Raw genomic sequence first — 19798 nt, forward strand, 5'->3', positions numbered from 1 at the left:
TATCCTATATTATGCCTCCATCAATTTCCCCTATATGACATGACATCATTTCTTATCTGCATATACAACATCATTGCACTTTGTGCATATTTGATTTTCATCTGCAAAGTTGTGCTTACCTGAGTCATGGTGCCGTTATGTCGTGAATGCAAAACATCCTTTTCAGAATCTTGCATATCAAGTATGTTCTTTTCCAAGTATGTTAGGGTTTATTTCATTTAAATAGTTTGAACTACCTAATTTTTCATCTCTAGAGAAGTTTTGTAATAGCACAATTGAGGTATTTGAAGTCTTCTTGCCTATTTTAGGTTTGTATTGTGTAAAAAACCAAGTAAATTATAACTAGAAAACAATTTATCAAGTACAGTTGTTTATTCATTCAGTCGCTTCCAACTCTTTGTGACCTCATGGACCAGCCCACTCCAGAGCTCCCTGTCAGCTGTCACCACCCCCAGCTCCTTCAGAGTCAAGCCAGTTACTTCAAGTACAGTTCCTTTACTTAAAGTTGAGAGACCTGTGCTTAAGCAGATTGGAGAAACATATTTAATTCAGTCTCATAAAAATGAATTCCAAAAGACGACATTTATATTATTTAAAGAAAAGTTGAAAATCATATGCTTCTGTTTCATTCCATTTGTGAAATCTTTCAGTCCATAGTCTTATGAAAAGCCTGGGCGTTTCCTAAAGTCGTGTCATGTTTGTCTTCCCCCATCCCCAGCAAAACATTTGTCAACTTAACTGTGCATATTTATATCGCAGAGTTTCTTTCAACCTTTCATAATGAATATAGGACGTCTCCTTGTACTGAGCAAGAACACTGTGAAGTCTAATCCTGAAGTTTTTGCTACAATAATGACTCTTCAGGCTATCAGCGGAGATTGTAGTATCCAATAAACTCTTAGTTGTAGATGCTGGAAACTGAACCTGGGAGCCACACACTTTTTCGTGCTATGGAAATAGTAAGGATACTCCTTAGTTTGCATATAGTTTCTCAGTTACAACAATATAGCTAGTTATAACTTCAAAGTTTTCTGATGTAATATAGGTAAGGATTGCTGTTCCTAGGGTCAAAAATTGGATCCATTCAGAGTTACTATATTAGCACGGCCATATTGATGAGGCAATTGGCACATGGTTGCTCTCGGCCAGAAGACAAGTGTGCCCTCAGAGATTATATCAGTGTTTGATGATGATATGGTGAATTCTATCACTTTATTTCAGAACTTTGAAAAATTATTTTTTGGGATCGATTGAAAATAAATAAAATGCTAATAAATTATTTTTTTCAATTCCGAAATAGATGACTGTGTGATTGAAACAGGGTTGGGCATCAAAGAAGAGGCATTGGGAATTGGACTGTATATAATTAAAATAGTGTAATAATATTGCTTGATGAGGAAGATGTAATAGAAGGATAGCCTGAATGAATAGCACTCACTTTTACTGCTGATGATATTTTGAACATCAATAACTTAATTTAATTTGAATGCATAGCAGAGCTTGTTTTGAGTGTACAGGGTTTTATATATGTAAATATGTATATCTTTCCACGAGAGCTTTACAAATGGAGCTTTGATTTGTGCAAGTCTAATCCTTAGTTTTTCCCAGAGTGTGTTCAATTTAATGGTGTATTGGCACAGTAGCCCATTTTTCTAATTGCTTTTCAAAAAGTGATAATTTGACTGTTGTATATAATGGTTCTCCAAAGATAGATATTATTAAGGTGATGAACAGCTCTGTTTGGATTTATGCTTATCAGTAACCTTTACTCATAATGTGATATTGTCTGAATGTCTTATTTTGTTCAGCTTTCCCTAGCCCTGATGAAGCCTTAGGCTGCTGTTTCTTTGAGTTACTGATAATTTTTTATCTGATTAACTGACACATTTAGTTGAAATCAGACACAGCCCTTAGGCTGGGCATGGATTTAATTTTAAAAGTATCAAAGGTTTGCACTGTGTGCCGTTTAATCATCATGTTTATCAGGCAAGAAAAAATTACCGGAAGGACTATAGGGAGAAGGGTTATCTTAAGGAGCAGTAGCTTGGGAAATTGACAATAACTACAAGGTAATTTACTGCTAACTTTAGCTTCCATTAATATAACATTTCCCACTAATAATTACAGTGCATGTAATATACTAATTAAATGGAAAGCATTATCACTAATTTTCTTCCCGCTGAACTCAAAGAATTGTGTAACAAGAGGATTAAAAAAAATCACATCTAGTAGTACTGTTTTCAGTCCACACGCAAACTGGAGAGCTAGGTTGCATTTTGTGTTGCTCTTTTCGCTGACCTTTTAGTTTTTCAGGAATCTTTATAGTTTCTATTTTAAAATTCTTCCCAACCTGGCAGCAAATTGAGATTTTAGTAGCATATGTGAAGCAGGGTAAATGCTTATAATCAAGAGATTCAGATTAGTGTTTCAATACTGCTCAATATTGATTTAGGGTGCAAGACTTTGTGAGATCATCCATGAAACTATAGTATATTGTTAAGTGTGGGGAGGTCTGCTGTGGACATCCATCCCTTGATGAATAGTGGTCTTTTATGAATATTAAGTCCACCTTTTGTATTCAGAGACCTAACAAATTGGGAAATTTAATCGTGTCCAAAAGACAAGCCTTATAATTCTTGCAGTGGGGGTGAGAGTAAGGAATATTTGGCAAAGTTTTGAAGAAATAACATTTGTTTTGTTAGCATCATCATTATTTTTCTCCCCATTAGAATCTATGTGTGTATATGTTCCAGAGAGAGAGAGAGATCTTTAAACTCTTTCATTAGTACATTCTGCTCTATCCTGTCTATTCTATTCTAGAGAGACATTTTCCTTACTTCTGTGACTCTCTGCCACAGAATTCCCCCATGTGGTATCTAAAGTGATGCATTGTTATAGTTGGAACATGGGTGAGCAACCTATTGCTTATGTTTTGTTCTACAACTTCTGTAATTAGCCATTTGCTGTGCTTGTTTTAGCTGATAGGAGTTGTAGTCCAGAACATGGAAGGTGGTATGTTACTTATTCATGGACTAGACCATGGTCCAGTTTCAAATGAATGCCCATCTTCAGATTTTGGTAGGTGACCTACCCTACTAGCTAACACTTTCATAGGATAATTATAAATAGCACTTCTAGCTTGTTAGAGTAATCAAAATGTAATAATAATACAGTGGTACAAACAGTATAGGAAATACTGAATTGTTCAGTGATTTACATGGAATTAAAGAGAAGCGGGCTGTGATGTCATTATTATTAAGATATCAGTTTGCAGGAATGAAAAAGACACATCCCTGTCTGAGGAATTACCATCTAAGTAAAAGGGAAGGTGGCAAGAAGGACAGAAAAAGAGAAAATATTCAAAAGATGTGCAGTTTCTTTAGCATTGCACCTTCATTTAAACTGACAAAGATGAGTGTTGATAGAAATTGCTTCTTTAAACTGTAAAATAATACAGATGTATTAAAAGATAAAAGCAAGTGGGTTAGGACTTTAATATTTTTAAAGATGACGTTATCTCTGAAAAAAAGGATTTGTGGAGTAAAATGAAGCGAACCCAAAGGATGGTCACCAATAGCTCCTCTTCATCTGGGAGAGAAGTGACTAGAGGGGTGCCACAGAATTCTCTCCTGGGCCCAGTGCTATTCTTCATCTTTATCAGTGACTTAGATGATGGAATGGAATGGCTGCTTATCAAATTTACATGGAATAGAAGATTTGCTTATCAAATTGGGACGGATAGCTAATACTTCAGATTCAGAATCCAAAAAAAGAGTTGGTCAAAACTAATAACATAAATGCAGGCGGAAAAAATTAAATGCACCGATATAGAATAGGTGACACCTGGCCTGATAGGAGAAGGATCTAGGGAGTCTTAGTAGACCAAAAGCCTAACGTGTCAACAGTGTGATGCAGCAGCTAGCAAAGCCAGTGTGACTGAGCTGCATCAATAGGAGTGTAGTACAAGGGAAGTAATAATGTCATTCTCTTCTGCTTTGGTCAGACCTCACTTGGAATACTTTGTTCCATATTGATAAGCTGGAATTTGTCCATGGAAAAGAGATCTAAATGGTAAAAGGTCTAGAAACCATGCTCTACGAGGAGCAGTTTAGCAAGCTGGATCTAAATGTTTTCTATGTTAACTCACTGCAGTGTTAAGGGCCACATGTACTGCTTTTTGGGTTCTCTAGTGCCTTGGATTTGGATGATTGTCATTGACCTAAAACCTAGATTTCCTTGTTCCCTGTAATAGGCACCAAAAAGCCTCAAAAAAGATAAAAGCATAGCAAACATGAATTTTCCAAAGCGAACAAGAGTATGAGACACAGATGCACTAGACACTGAGGTTGCTCCCTTGAAGCCCTAAAGCCTTGTACACTCATGCTGGCGCTCCCTATGGTGCCAGTGCCCTTTCCAGTGCCAGCTCGTAACTAAAAATGCTGCTTGCATGTCAAAGCAAAAACCAGGCCAATTGATGGTTCTTCACTCAAAATGCTTTTAAGTTGGCACGCTCTTAAGTCAAGGTTCCACTGTAATGTATTTTCTTGTTTCTCTCACACCCTTTAATAGAGCCTTCAGCGGCCCAGATGAAAGAAAGAATAGCTTTTGTTAAGGGGCACTTCACTACTTTTCTTTGGTTATTATCCCTATTTAAATTATCTCTATTCTCCTCAGGATAAAGAAAATGTGGATGCTGTTTCAGTAGGAGCCATTCTGTCAGACTATCAACGAGTCCGTGTGGAAGATGTGTAAGTAAAACCAGCTTTTGCTTGGAGCATTGAATGAATAAGTTATGGCAACAGTATTACAGGTTTTGGTTGCTGTGTACTATACTTTTCAACTGTGATTTGAGTTTTGTTACAGCACACATTTTTAGCTTTGTGTAAAATAAAAATGAATGCTCTGTTCTTTTTGAATTACAACATGCTATTCAAGCAAAGTTCACTCTCAGAAATATCGTATATTTTGTCTTTGTACTTCTCTTCACTCACTGAGTTAAAGCCTTCTATACAATTCATCTATCCAAAACCACCATAAAATTAGAAAAAGAGTCAAGATACAATCTTCCATCTCTTTCTATTTTTTTCTGCCAGCTGGCCAATTTGCATAGCGCTAATGGGATGCTGAAATCTTTGAGAGTTCAGCTTAACAATATTAGCTTGAGGACTGAAGGTTTCATTGGACAAATACTTCTTTTGTTGGGTGAATATTAAGCTCAGTTTTAGTGTATATTTTGATTTTGAGCCATTGTGTCTAGAGGAAAAGTAGGATGTAGTCCTCCAAACCTTTTATGATCTATTTGTCACATTAAAAATAGTTGACAAACATCTGCTTAAAATATTGCCACTGGATGTACTCTTCTCCTTCATGGCTTACACTCTATCTTTATGTAATGTCGGTTGTCTGCATAGTGTTTTCTGCACTAAGAAAACCAAAATGACAAAGTCAGAAAATGTGAAAAATTACTGGAGGTATGCAAACTCATGTAATCTCATTTATTATTGTGATTTTTTAACGTGTATGTTTGTTTTCCTATACATGGTAATGAAATAGATAAAGGTTAATACTACTACCCTACACTGATTCTTCTGCCAACAATTTTTTATAGTTAATAATTCAACATCTTTCATACCAGTGATGGTTTTTGTTTCAAGGAAAAACTAGCAGTGTTCCTACGTAACAATAAAAATAATAGATTGTACTTTCACTATTGTAATTTTAATGAATATGATGTATTGAAATAAAATTCATCCCAGGTATTTCCAAGGTCCCAATGAAAACTAGAGAAGAAATATGACAATACATATGACTGTTTGATTCCTTGGGTCTACACTCTGAAATGTGAGAACTACAAAATAAACAGTGTTTGTCTAGAATGGCTCACATATCATTACAGTAGTCAATTCATAAGTATATTCATTTAAATATATAGTTCCAATTCCTTCATTGTACATGTGTATGCAAGCAATTGATAAAGACACTGAAATATACAAAGACCTCTGGACTGAACTGTTGGTAGTCCTTTTACAGTGCAGTCTCATATATATCTATTCAAAAGCAAGTATCATTCAATATAGTGTATTGCTAGGTGTATAACCATTTTATGAGCAATCTTTAATTCTGGGGACATGAGCCCATTAGAGTTTGTGTGTATTTAAGCTCTATGCTTTATTCTTATAAATGAACTAGATGATCAAGAATGTTTTGCTACTATTAAATCTTGTTTTGGTTTTGTGATTTGATGTTGACTTCTCTGGACTCCTGTGGGAGAAAATTTATATTCTGATATTCAGATGTAAGCTCTACCACATCTCCCATATATTATTTCCACTTCTTATAATGGCATATACACTCACTGATGTGAAATAATTTCTTGGTGGGATGTTCTGAGGGGGGATTATTGTTTTAAGTATTTTCGTTTTATTCACTGTAGGACGTGTGAGATATATTAAATCCTGAATTCTGTTATTTAGGCAAACTCATTGAATCAATTGGATTTGCCACTAAATTGATTCTCAATTTACTAGCTGATTCACTGGTCCAAGGATACCAAACTAGAAGTTCTGTGTCTTACATTAGTATTCAAAAATGGGCAGGATCTTTTCAGGCTGGATATACAATTCCATGTAATCCAGTATCTGATCCCAGATTATCTGATGGATTATGTGAGTCCACACTGCCATGCGATCCAGTTACAATCAGAAATTGGATTAGTGTAGAAGTGACCTCAATGGTTTCACCAATGCTCACTAATGTTATTTTAGCTCTCTCTTTTTGCTGTAAAATAGCTGCAAGGTGATTTGAAGTAAAAAAAGTGAAATAATGAGCACCTTAGTTATATCCTACATGTTGCTGTCAGTATTTTTTTCTTGAGATATGAAGCTGCAAAATCTCAGTTCAGCATATGTTCACATTGTGCTATCAATGAGATTTAAACCTATATAAGTCCTGAGGTTATATTTACAAGCTGCACAGCTGCATTTATGCCATTATTCTTATTGCAGCTCAAAGAGCATAGAACTGCATTTGTGCTTGGAGGCTTAAAAAGGCATTTTAGTGATAAATATACTTGCTCTGTCATCAATGCCTTTCTTGTGTTTAAGCCACTTCTTTAGATCTTCAAAGAATTGAATAGAAATATAATATTTAGGGAGAAATTGGGGGGGGGGGTGCTTTCTTTTTACCTGTTTTTGCCCATTTTTGGTCTAAAAAAAATTAGCCGCGTGTGTTCCTTCTATTTTATCAGTTTTATATTTGTTTATTTATGCAATGCTTTTAGCATGAAATAAAATAACCTGTTGACTACTGTTTTATTTAGAATTGCATTATTTTGTTTTGATGTAATTTAATATAATACTAAACTATTAAAAACAACAACTGAAGCATAATTAAATCATTTCAACTGTCAGTTAAATCTCAACAAAACAGCAGAGATTTAATCTAGTATCTGAATGTCTTCAGAATTTCTCTGTATCATAATTTGGACACCTACATGGAAAACGTTATCTGAAGGACCTCTGAAAAAATTAATTTGAGACAAGTGACATTTTAGATGTTCCATCCTAGGTTGTTAGGATATAGAAGTTTCTTCCTAGAGAATTATTGAACAAAACCATTCAGAAGGACTTTCTAATTTGAATCGCTTCTGAGAAGTGTTTCACCTCTTGTATTGTTGACTGTATTGTTTGACTTTAGAGTTGGATTTAAAAAAATAATTTTAAAATTGCACTTATCTCTGGGTTGCCATTAGTGTGTTCTGTTAAGAGCCACCTTGGGGGCCTTGTGGCCAAACTGTAGGTTATAAATTGAATAAATAAAATAAAATAATTAACATGCACATATGATTTGAATCACTGCTAAGGGTATTAACCATAACATGACCACTTCACAGAAGAGTGGATTTTTTTTCTACCAAGAGCTTATGTTACACACCATTATCTTTTTGGATTTGAGGAATTTTCAAAAATATCTTAAGGCAACACAACAGATGAAGACAACCAGATGACTACTATTTATAGAGGTGTGCATAAGTCCAAAGTTCGGCAGCCAGACTGCTAACTGGGGTGAATTATAGGGAGCGGTCTACTGCCCCTGTTTAAGGAGCTCCATTGGCTGCCATTCATTTTTCGGTCCCCATTTAAGGTGCAGATTATCACCTATAAAGCCCTGAATGGTTTGGGACCTGCCTACCTTCGTGACCGCATCTCCTACCATAAATCTGCATGATCTCGTCGATCCTCTGGGGAGGCCCTCCTTTCGCCCCTTTCTTGTGGCAATGAGAGAGAGAGCCCCTCAGCTCATCACCACACTATATGATTTTTCATAAGACTGTGTCATTTTACTTCAGTCAATAGAGCTATGCCACAGTAACAACATTGATAGGATATGTTGTAGTTTACTTCTTCAATAACGTAGAACTGGAACAGTTACAGCTTAAATCAGATGAGTCACATTCTTGACTTATCTGATGTTTGAGAAATGTAATTGTTAACTACATCATTTTAACCGATGTTTTAAAACAGTGGTTCCCAACCTGTGGTCTGTGGACCAGCAGAGGTCCACAAGAACTAAAAAATGGTTACTGTTACTGCACCGTTGCAATGAAATCAACTGGTCTCACAAAACCGTCTTATAGTGTCGAGGCATATTAAATATGGAGGCTCCTTCTTTGGAAGCTTTTAAACAGAGGCTGGATGGCCATCTGTCAGGGGTGATTTGAATGCAATATTCCTGCTTCTTGGCAGGGGGTTGGACTGGATGGCCCATGAGGTCTCTTCCAACTCTTTGATTCTATGATTCTATGAAATATGGTTTTCTGTGGGTGAGCAGATGGCAACTACTGGATGGCATATGTTCTGTATCAGCAACTAGAGCTGATGTGGTCTGTACAATCCAGTTTTCTGAATTAGCACCCCAAATAACCAAACCAAATGTAAAATTGACCAAAAACTGATTTGTAACCCTTTTGGTACTAATGTTTCAGAGTGGCCCCTGGTCAAAGTGGTGCCTGGTCAAAAAAGGGTTGAGAACCACTGTTTTAAAAGAAAATAGAAATAAATTTAAACCATCCCTAAACTAGGCTTTAAATATATTGTCTACTCGAGTAAACAATAATTTGTGAGCAAGAGCAAACAAAAGTGAAGTGTGATGAAGGCTATAATGTAGTCATTTACTTCAGAATAACTTCCATTGAACAAGATGGGTTTGCTTATGAATAGACATCTATAAAATGTGAGCAGTGAATGAAGCATTATGAGAAAGCAACAAAATGCTATAACCATGTCACCACTTTGCTATAGTCCATGGATAAGGAAGACACTTAAACCCTTTTTTGAAACTCCTCAAGCTTCCAGAACACCTTGAAAGTTCCCAGATCCTCAAATTTTATTTTATTTTTGTCAGATGAAAAAATGCCTGAAAGTTATCCAATCTGCAAATTCTCAACAAAAATAATAAAAATAAAAATTTGGTAGCTTGGGTTGGCTTGCATGAAATACCAATTTTGACTGAAATCAAAACTAAAAGTGACATAGGTCAACTTGGGATCTCTCATAATATGGTATTAAGGTTCTGTGAGGGGGATGTCAGCATGAAAATCGGTGTGTTTGTCATCAGAAGCAAAGGGAACCAAAAAAGGAGCTTGTTTTTCAGTTTTAAAGAAGCCTCAACTATATTCATTCAGTAAATTCTAATACGTCTCTATAATTTTGTGCAAAATTGGAACTGAATTGATGCCTGCTTGTGTGCATTTCAAAATATTGTTCCTCCTTTATAAAATGTCTCCCCCTTTTCTTATTTTCATCTTTGGCATAATTTTAGACGTATTTCTTAAGCTATTGTGCCAGAGGTTGTTCACAGAATTGTTTCTGCCTCAGAACAGGGTAGCTATCGAGCTTATTTCTGTACTTGGCTGCTTAACTTGGGGAAGGGTATGCTTTGAAGCCTTTGATTCCTTTCATTTAAGTGTTTGTATAGCAGTAAATATATAATTCCAGGGGTGTTGTCGTAGATTTACAATGGATGAAATAAAAAGCCGAACTCTTGAAAGAATGTTTCCTACCAAACAAAAGAAAGATAAGAATGTACATGTTCCCTTTTATATAAATCCTTGTCTCTAACACTCCCGTTTTCATGAACATAAGCCCATCTTTTCCTGTTGTGCTTTGGAATACACTGCTTAAATAAATGTCCAAGTTAAACCTCAACAAACACTACCATAATCCCAAGTAGTATTTAGTGTCTGGTGATATTTTGAGAACATATAATGCCAAACTATAGATATTTACTTCAAAGCTTTTTATTGAATGGAACAGAAGTTTCATAAAACTGCTTTTATTTTTTACATTAGCATTTTCAGGTACATTGTTGTTATATTAGGCTTTCTAATTGTGTAGGGGTCAGAGGACTAAGGCTCCCATGAAAGATTAGGGCAAACAAATTGAAATTGAATCTAGACAAGACAGAGGTACTCTTGGCCAGTCAAAAGGCCAAACAGGGTATAGGGTTACAGCCTGTGCTAGATGGGGTTACACTTCCTCTGAAGTCACAGTTTCGCAGCTTAGGAGTTCTCCTGGATTCCTCGCTGAGACTGGAACCCCAGGTCTCGGTGGTGGCAGGGGAACTTTCGCACAATTAAAACTTGTGTGCCATCTGCGCCTGTATCTTGAGAAGCCAGACTTGGCCACAGCAGTCCATACTCTTGTCACATCTCAAATACACTACTGCTACGCATTCTACGTGGAGTTGCCTTTGAAGACTGTTTGGAAGCTTCAAATAGCTCAATGGGCAGAGCCAGGATACTTACCGGAGTGGTGTGCAGCGAGCATACAACCCCCCAATTACACCACCTCCATTGGCTGCCAGTCTGCTACCAAGCACAATTGAAAGTGCTGGCTTTAGCCTATAAAACCCTAAACAGTTCCAGCCCAGCTTACCTGTCCAAACATATCTCCCTTTATGAACCAGTTTGAGCATTAAGATCTGCTGGGGAGGTCCTGCTCTCAATCCCAACACCTTCACAGGTGCGATTGGTGGGGACGAGGAACAGGTGGTGGCCCCTCAGCTGTGGAACTCCCTCCCCAGTAAAATCTGATCACCCTCCATGATACAGATACAAATTTATTTATTTTATTTACTATTCTTGTATACCGCTGTATCTCAAGCCCGAGGGCGATTCACAGCGGTTTCCAAACAGCAAATGAACCAGCCAAACAATGACTATGGGATTGGTGCAATGTTCAATATGTTGTATGATATTTTAATATGTTTAATATGTTTTCATGGTTTTACTTCATATTTATATGTTTATTGATGTTTAGTTAATTATGTTATGTATTGATTTTTTGTATATATTGTGGCACTGAATTCTGCCAAATTGCAAGTTGTACTGAATCCCCTTTGGGGTGAGATTGAGCAGGATAGAAATAAAATAACTAATTAAATAAAGTGGAACCCACCCCCACCCCCACCCCCACCCCCACTATCATATTTAACACATTCGCTGGCTCTAGAGGTACACTGTGTGCCCACTCCCACTTGGAATCTGCCTTTATTCAAAGAGCCCCTTCTCTTGTACTTTCTTAGATAGTTGATGGTGCTAATGGAAAGGGGCCGGAGTATCCACCTCCACTGTCTCCCCCTTCTGCCCTTTTTTTAAAAAAAAGAACTAATGAGTGTAAATTCCTTCAAGATAAATAGAGCATGCCATATCTATTCAGAAAACTAGTTTTTAAATAATAATTATACACACACACACACACACATATACATACACAGACACCCACGTGCACGTACATAGTGGTCCCTAAATATTTATGATTCACTTTGTAAGTCTGAGTAAATGTATTCTACTTAGTCCTAGTGATGTATAAATATCTGGATGCGTCAAAAGAAAGCAGTCATAAAAACAAAATAAATTGATCCAGAAAATTGCCTATGTTTTGATGCAAGAATATAATAACGTTGCCATTTTTTCTTTCTTCAAATAGGTGCAAGAGGCTTTCATTGCAGCCTTTAGCTTACCTTTGGCGCCAGGATCAAGAAACTTTGCTCAGAGAAATGATATCATCATACATTGAAGTTATAATCATAAAAGTAGCAGCTTTTGGTAAGAATCTAGACTACATTAGTAACAGACGTGGATCTTGTTTGGTTAATAAGGAGAAAAGAATACCTACAAGGAGTTAAGATGTGATAAAACAAAGAAAAATCCTTGCGGGGAAAATGAAATATGGTATATAAGTATAAAGAATTATATTTACATGAATGTGTGTCTAAACAATTAATGGAATATGTCAATGAGAAATATTTTCCACCCTACACTGAGGAAGAAGTGAGGAGCTACTTTCATGGTCATCATTAAATTTGCTCAGTGAGTGTGTTTTTTCAATGAATGTTCATGCATAATTCAGCAGTTTACAATTCACTCATATATGAGAGATACAAATGGGTTACTAGACATTGGACCATTATTGCAATAAAGTATAATCAGCTTTGATGAAAGAGTTTTAAGTAAGAACTTGCGAACAGCAATCTATGTATAACTTTGCGAGAACCAAAACAGCCTTGCAACTAATTGACAGGCTCTCTCTCAGCATATGATCTTCTCATATTTTCCATCCTTCCTTCTCCCATTCCTCTTTGACTGTCAAATTGCATAGGTGGGTCTTCCTCGTTTTACTTTATGAGATACTGTTCTTAAGTTAAGATGGAAGATAACTTTTATCCTAAAATTTCTTTGAAGGTCTGTCCTGGTTTTATACTTCATAATACAAGTGTCACTTGTATCTGTTACTTCACCTTTTAAAAGAGAGTGAACACAGAGTGCACAGTTCAATTACTGCACAGTACTGCATAGCAAGTTTACAATGTGTGTAATGATCTGATGGTAGAAAATCAGAATGCTAGCCTAAAATAAATAAATAAAATCATTCCAAACGTGCTTGTTAGATAGTTTGCACGTTGTGTCTCAAGCATGTATTTTTGTCTTATAGTCAATCCCTATGCATCGTTTGACTTTCATTGGTCAAATTGTGGTTTTAACTTTGAACTGACCTATCAGGAAAGATGGTTTGACTGGTCAGAAAGATCTGTCCAAGCATGATATTGAAGTCAGGTTTATGAAATGGTGTGTGTGTTCTTTAACCACACAAATTGATGAGAAACATGTTAATAGGACAATGCATCATTTCAGAATTACAGCCTTTGAACAGTATTTCATGTAAAAGTATTAGATGAAGTATTAGGTGTAACATTTGATAAAAAGACCTTTTTCTTTTGGGGTCAGTCAAGGTTTGTGGCCCATTAGACCAAAGAATGACCAGCATAATAGGAAAGAATCTGTTCTACATGGGTGGATAAAAATATAGTTTTGATAAATTGTGCTATATAATCTTGACATGAATCAAGTCTCATTGTCATCCATGAGAGGAACCATTTCTGTTAAGCATTTAATGCCTTCGTTTTCTTGTTTTTAAAAGCAAAGATTCTATGCCTTGAGGACAGCATTGGTAAAAACTAACAGAAAAACATCAGCATTGTGTCTGTGTATATATAATATATAATGATCAAAAATACATTATGCTGGAACCTATGTATCTATTAGAAGAAATAATAAAATATTAATTATAATTCAACTGTGATGTTTTGCTCTCATAGTGCTTCTGGTGTGAATAGTAAAATCAGGCCATCCTGGGTTTCTACTGTGCTATTAAACAAAAGAAAATATATGGTTGCAAAAAAGAAAAGAAAAGAATTATTGTCTGGTCATAAGTTACAGAATACTGTTGGCTGAATTTGAAACTGTTTTTAAAAGTATCTGTTCTTGCAGGATGTCTTGTATCTTCCTTTAAATAATAAATCTGGTATCTTTAATGAGGGGAAAGAGAGTAGTTGCAACTTAGGTTACAAAAACACAATTGTATAGTGCAATATCCTGGAGTCAAATTGTTGCAAAAAAATTTCTGCCTAAAAATCATACTGAGTGGATGATGAATTGTACGAAGGCCAGTAAACAAGAGGAGAACAGTGTTTTTAGGTAGTTGCCAGGTCGAAGAACTGAGTGTGCAGCCTCTTTTAGATGAGTTTTAACTCTCCTCCAAACAGCAGGTACATCACTTGTTGGTATTCCTGGATCTAACTTTGTACCTTGAGGCCAGGTGGCCTTATTGGCTTGGAGTACCTTATGCGAGCTCTGTTTGCATTTGTGGCAGGATAGTGATACAGTGACCATGATCTTGGAAGCTCCTAATGGTTCTCTACCTTTAGTCCTCTGAGTGTTTTAGACTCCAGCTCCTAGAAGTCCTGGCTAGCATGGCCAATAGCCAAGAATTCTGGGAGCTGAAGTCAAAAACATTGGAGGACTAAAAAGTAAGAATCAATGCTGTAATGTGGTCTGCATAGAATTGCCCTTCAAGCCAAACTGGAACATTGAACTGGTGCAGAATATGACTGCTGGGATGCTGAAAGCCACTGGTTGCATATTTGTTCAGGGCCTAATTCAAAGTGGCAGAAGACCTTGAACAGCTTGAGACCAGAACACTCATTGTAGCACTACTGCCTATAACAGTGTTTCTGTATTTTAGGGTCTGCATCTTAGAATACCATCCACATATTATTTGGTGCATAGGAAAAGAGCCTTCATTGGTCTGCTCCTCAAAACCTTTTTGGATATTCTAAAATTTAAAAAATACTGTATTTTCTTGAATATAGCGTGCCATCCAATCTAATGTGCACTTCAGTTTTCAAGAACCTGAAAACAAAAAAGGTTTTGCTGGCAAATGTAATTAGCAGCGAAAGAGAATGGAAAGGAAGTAGAAGAAGGAAGGTGAGAGAGAAACCTTAAAAGAAAAGGCCAAGAGAGGGAAAGACAATTTAAAGAAGCCTTGAAAGAAAAGGCAGAGAGAGGGAAAGGGAGTAGAAAGAAGGTACAAGAAGGGAGGGGAGAAAGAAAGGCAGACAGGGGGAAAGAGAATAGAAAGAAGTTATAAGTTGAAAGGGAAGAAAGGAGCCATGAAAGAAAAGGCAGAGAGAGAGAAAGAGAATAGAAAGACGGCGCAAAAAGTAAGGGGGAGAAATAACAGGCAGAGAGAAGGAAGGGTGGAAGGAGAGAGAAAGATGGAAAGGAGCTCTGTGGAGGTAAGGCTGGCTCCACTGAGGATGAAGGAAGCTGCGTTCTCCTCCTCTGCTTTGGGGCAAGTGGCAAGCGGCTGGCGAGGTAGCCGGCTCTGGTGAGACAATGGCTTTGGCAAGCTGAGGAGGAAGATGCTGGCTATTCACCACAGGCGTTTGCTGGCCTCTTGACACAGGGCCCAGAAGCCAAGGAGGCCCCTCTTCCACTGGCACAGCCACCTTTGCCTCTTCCTCCTTGAATCCTGGGGCTAGCTGGAAGCCCTGCCCCTTCACCCTTCATGCGCAGGCATCCAAAGGGCCACGCCAAACAGAAGGGTCAGGGTAAGCAGAACGATGTGGAACGCAGCTTCTCAACACCGCTGCCCTCCCGGATGTGGCGCCATCCAATGAGACCAAGCAGGCTGCATTCACACTTTGGCTCCTTCCCTCTCCCTTGGAGGCCGTGCCGGTGGAGGAGTGCTCTCCTTGGCTCCTGGGACCTGTGGCGAGCGCGGCGAGTGGCCAACAAAGAAACCTGGGGTATGCGTGGCTCTGCATGTCCTAACAAAGAGGAGGAACTTGAGCTTGATGTGGTGGCGGTGAACGCAGTCTGGGCATTTGGCAAGAGTGAGAAAAGGAGTGCCTGGATTTAGAGGTCTACTGGAAGGGAGGGGCGGAAATTTAGGCACAGTTCTAAGGTGCCATTGAATGTAATACACATTCCAATTTTGGCTAAGCAATTTAGCCAAAAAAGGTGTGCATTATAATCAAGTATGGTATGTCCTATTATGTGTCAAGCCTTCATATTTTCCTATTTTATTGTATTGTGTGACTGTATGACAATTTCCCCTATTTGATGATTAGCGATTTATTACTATTCTGACAGATAAGAATGCATGAACTGAATCAAGTACTTATCCCCATAACGTAATTCATAATGGTCAGCTGACATTGCGATCATTTTTAAATGTTTTATAGAGTTCAGCCTATATTGCTTAGCAGAAAGTTATTTTTTTAGATATCTATATCTATACATCTCAAAACTCATTTTAAAATGCCCTCCAAATTCCTAGAGATGGGTAAATCTTGAGTGATATAGGAAATGACTCTAGGGGTGACATTGCCTGTGACCTGTGTCATCCCTTAAGCAAGATAAACTTGCCTTTGTATCACAGCAGCTTAGAACAAGTTAGAATGGGCTTGCTCATACACAAAGAGCCCTTTGTGTCATATAAAGAAGAAATGCCATAAATAGTTGTAGATAGTAATTACATAGAAAACGGCAGCCTTTTTCTTTTTCTTTTTTGGCTACAGGTAGAAAGAAAGATCTTATCGGACTGAATTTCTCACCTGCCCAGGGCAGGCATAATTAGATGTAAGCAAATTTAATGGTGCTTGTGTGCTTCAGGGCAATTCTGCAGTGCTTTAATAACTGTGCTTTATTAAAGTAGGTTTAAGGTATGACGGCTGTTTAACGTATCGAATAGCAAAGAAGTTAAGGTATGGGTTACCACTTTACCTTTTAGAGGAATAATCAAAGCTGCTTTTAAGCTAAATTGCAGTGAATGTATTTGGAATAACACATTTAAAAGTCTGAAGGGGTAATGCATTAGATGCCACATTGCGCAGATGTGGAAGGAATAAGCAAATATGTAACTTGAGCTTGACATTCATCAACACTGGCAAGCTCATGCAGTTTTCTATAGCTCTGTTTTCCATTAGTTTAATGACATCAGTAAGAAGGTATAAGACTATAGACAACACATAATTATACAAGTAAATACACATTAATTTTAGAACCCCTTTCTAAACCCATATTTACAAATTAATATTTGGCAGTGGTGAGATTTTCTTCACAGGAGCGTAATGCGTTTTCTTGAAGCTTTCCCTGACCAGAAATTGAATCTGCTGACAAGGAATTTGGTTGCATATGAGTGTTGCTGTGTGTAAACTGCTCTTAGTTCTGAACTGCAGTTTTAGACTTGAGTTTGTATAGTTTCCTCTTGCATGCCTCCTGTATTACAATAACAACATTAGTGTTTATGAGTTATAAATATTAGTAGAAACTGTTATTGTATATTTGTGTAACTCAGGTGTCAAAGTTTTCTACATGTATTTTCTAGCTTCACATACTTTAGATTGTCTATAAGGTAAAGTCATTAGTGTTAATAGGAGACTGAGAAAACAGCTTGTGTATGACCCTGTAGTGAGTCATGAACCCAAACAGAAACAAAGTGCAATTTTAACTACACTCCTACATTTTTCTGCACCTAGCAAGTAATAATAACAAGTGCATCTAAGTTGTTATCAGGGTCAAGGTGATATTAGAAAAGACAGCACCAAAATACAGAAGCAAAAAAGGTCACAAGCCAGAAAATAAATCAGTAGGAGACAGCAACAAGGAACAGCATGTAACTAATCAAGTGGAGAAGAAAGAATCACAGTCTACCAGTAGCTTATGGCTCCGGATAAATGGCAGTCTGCCTGTAGCTTATGACTCTGGAATGGAAGTGATGGGATCCTTAAATGGGAGTAACCATGTACTCCTAGAGTTTGTGATACTGTGGAAGGGTGAAACTAAGAGAAGTCAAACATACATTCTAGATTTTGGAAGAGCTGACCAGGAAATTTAAGGAAATACGGAGTGTGATCCCATGGATAAGACTGCTTAAAGAGAAGGGAGTTAATGATGGATGGGAGTTTCTTAAAAGCGAGATACTGAAGGCACAAATGCAAGCAGTGCCAATAAGGAGAAAAAAAGTGAAAAGTATCCAGAACGGATGTCCAAAGAACTTTCAACTGAGCTAAGATTTAAAAGGGACATATACAAGAAATGGAAAGGGGGGAAATCACCAAAGAGGAATTCAAACAAATAACCAGCACATGTAGGGAAGATGTCTGCAAGCCCAAAATGAGTTCAAGCTTGCCAAAGAGATTAAAAACAATAAAAATTGGTTCTTTGGTTATGTCAGTAGAAAAAAGAAATGGTAGGGCCTCTGTTTGGAGAAGGTGGTGAAATGCTAGCAAGGGATAGGGAAAAGGCAGAGCTGCTCAACACCTTTGCCTCTTCCATAAAGAGATCAGTGTTCATCCTGACCAATATGGATGAGGTAATGTGGGATATGCAACCCAAAACAGGTAAAGAAGTAGTCCAGGAATACCTGGCTACTCTAAATGAATTCAAGCCTCCAGGGCCAAATGAACTACATCAAAGAGTATTGGAGGAATTAGCAGAAGTCATAAGCACGACTGGTGGGGGACAAGAGACAGAGCTTTTTCAGTGGTGGCCCCTTAGCTATGGAACTCTCTCCCCAGTGACTTTAGACAGGCCCCCTCCCTCCTGGTCTTCATGAAAAAGCTAAAGGCCTGGCTTTGGAACTGGACACTTGGGGAGTAGTGCAATATGGAATTCGACTTAAATGTAGCAGCACAAACAACCACTATGAGACTAGGCAGTATGTTTTAATTGTATTTATTTATTTATTTATTAACTGTATTTCTATATCGCTTTTCTCACCCCTGTGGGGACACAAAGTTTTTTTTATTGCTCAATGTGTTATATTTGTGTACTTGTATTTGTAATACAGCATTGAATTTTGCCATAGCTGTAAGGGGTTCAGGGTGAGAAGAGCGGGGTAGAAATATAGTAAGTAAATAAGTCAATAAATAAATTAATAAATCAATTCAGAACCACTGGCAATAATCTTTGAGAACTCTGGGAAAACAGGAGAGGTCCCAGCAGACTGGAGGAGGGCAAATGCGTATCTTCAAGAGGAGCAAAAAGGGGGGACCTAAATAATTACTATCCAGTCAGCCTGACATATCTGGAAAGATTCTGGAGGAGAAAGAAGTGACTAGTGAAGTGCCGCAGAGTTCTGTCCTGGCCCCAGTGGTGATCAACATCTTTATTAATGATTTGGATTAAGGTTTAGAGCAGGGGTCCCCAAACAAAGGCCCGGGGGCCAGATACGGCCCTCCAAGGTCATTTACCCGGCCCTCACTCAGGGTCAACCTAAGTCTGAAGCGACTTGAAAGCACACAACAACAACAACAATTCTATCTCATCAGCCAAAAGCAGGTTCATACTTCCCATTGAAATACTAATGAGTTTATATTTGTTCTTCATTTTAATTATTGTATTGCTTTTAAGTGTTTTTGCACTACAAATAAGATATGTGCAGTGTGCATAGGAATTCATTCATGTTATTTTCAAATTATAATCCGGCCCTCCGACAGTTTGAGGGATTGTGACCTGGCCCTCTGTTTAAAAAGTTTGAGAACTCCTGGTTTAGAGGGTTTGCTTATTAGGTTTGTAATGACACCACATTGGGAAGGATAGCTAATAATTCAGAAGATTGGATCAGGATTCAACATGACCTCAACAGATTAGAAAGCTAGGCCAAAATTATCAAAATGAATTTCATCAATAAGAATTTCATCAATAAGAAATTTTACTAACACAGAAAAATGAAATGCACAGATATTAGATGTGGTGATGCCTGGCTCGACAACAGTACCTGTGAACAAGATCTTGGAGTCTTAGTGAACAAGTTGAACATGAGCCAACAATGTGATGCAGCAGCTAAAATGCCAATTGGATTTTGGGCTGCAGCAAAGAAAGTAGTGTCTAAATCAAGGGAAGTCATAGTGCCCTTTTATTCTGCTTTGGTCAGACCTCACGTGGAATACT

General features: G+C 37.5%; 1 protein-coding gene across 2 annotated transcripts in view; it reads left to right on the forward strand.

Moving 5' to 3' along the window:
- The window catches only part of DPH6 (diphthamine biosynthesis 6), a 317073-nt gene that overhangs the window by 56215 nt on the left and 241060 nt on the right, over positions 1 to 19798 (forward strand). For both annotated transcript variants that reach the window (XM_060759870.2, XM_060759864.2), the window contains exons 4-5: positions 4675 to 4748; positions 11988 to 12106. In XM_060759870.2, the coding sequence (XP_060615853.2) occupies positions 4675 to 4748; positions 11988 to 12106 (193 nt within the window). The remainder of the gene's footprint in view (positions 1 to 4674; positions 4749 to 11987; positions 12107 to 19798) is intronic.

The sequence above is a fragment of the Anolis sagrei genome, chromosome 1 (genome assembly GCF_037176765.1).
Source record: "Anolis sagrei isolate rAnoSag1 chromosome 1, rAnoSag1.mat, whole genome shotgun sequence".
Lineage (NCBI taxonomy): Eukaryota > Metazoa > Chordata > Lepidosauria > Squamata > Dactyloidae > Anolis > Anolis sagrei.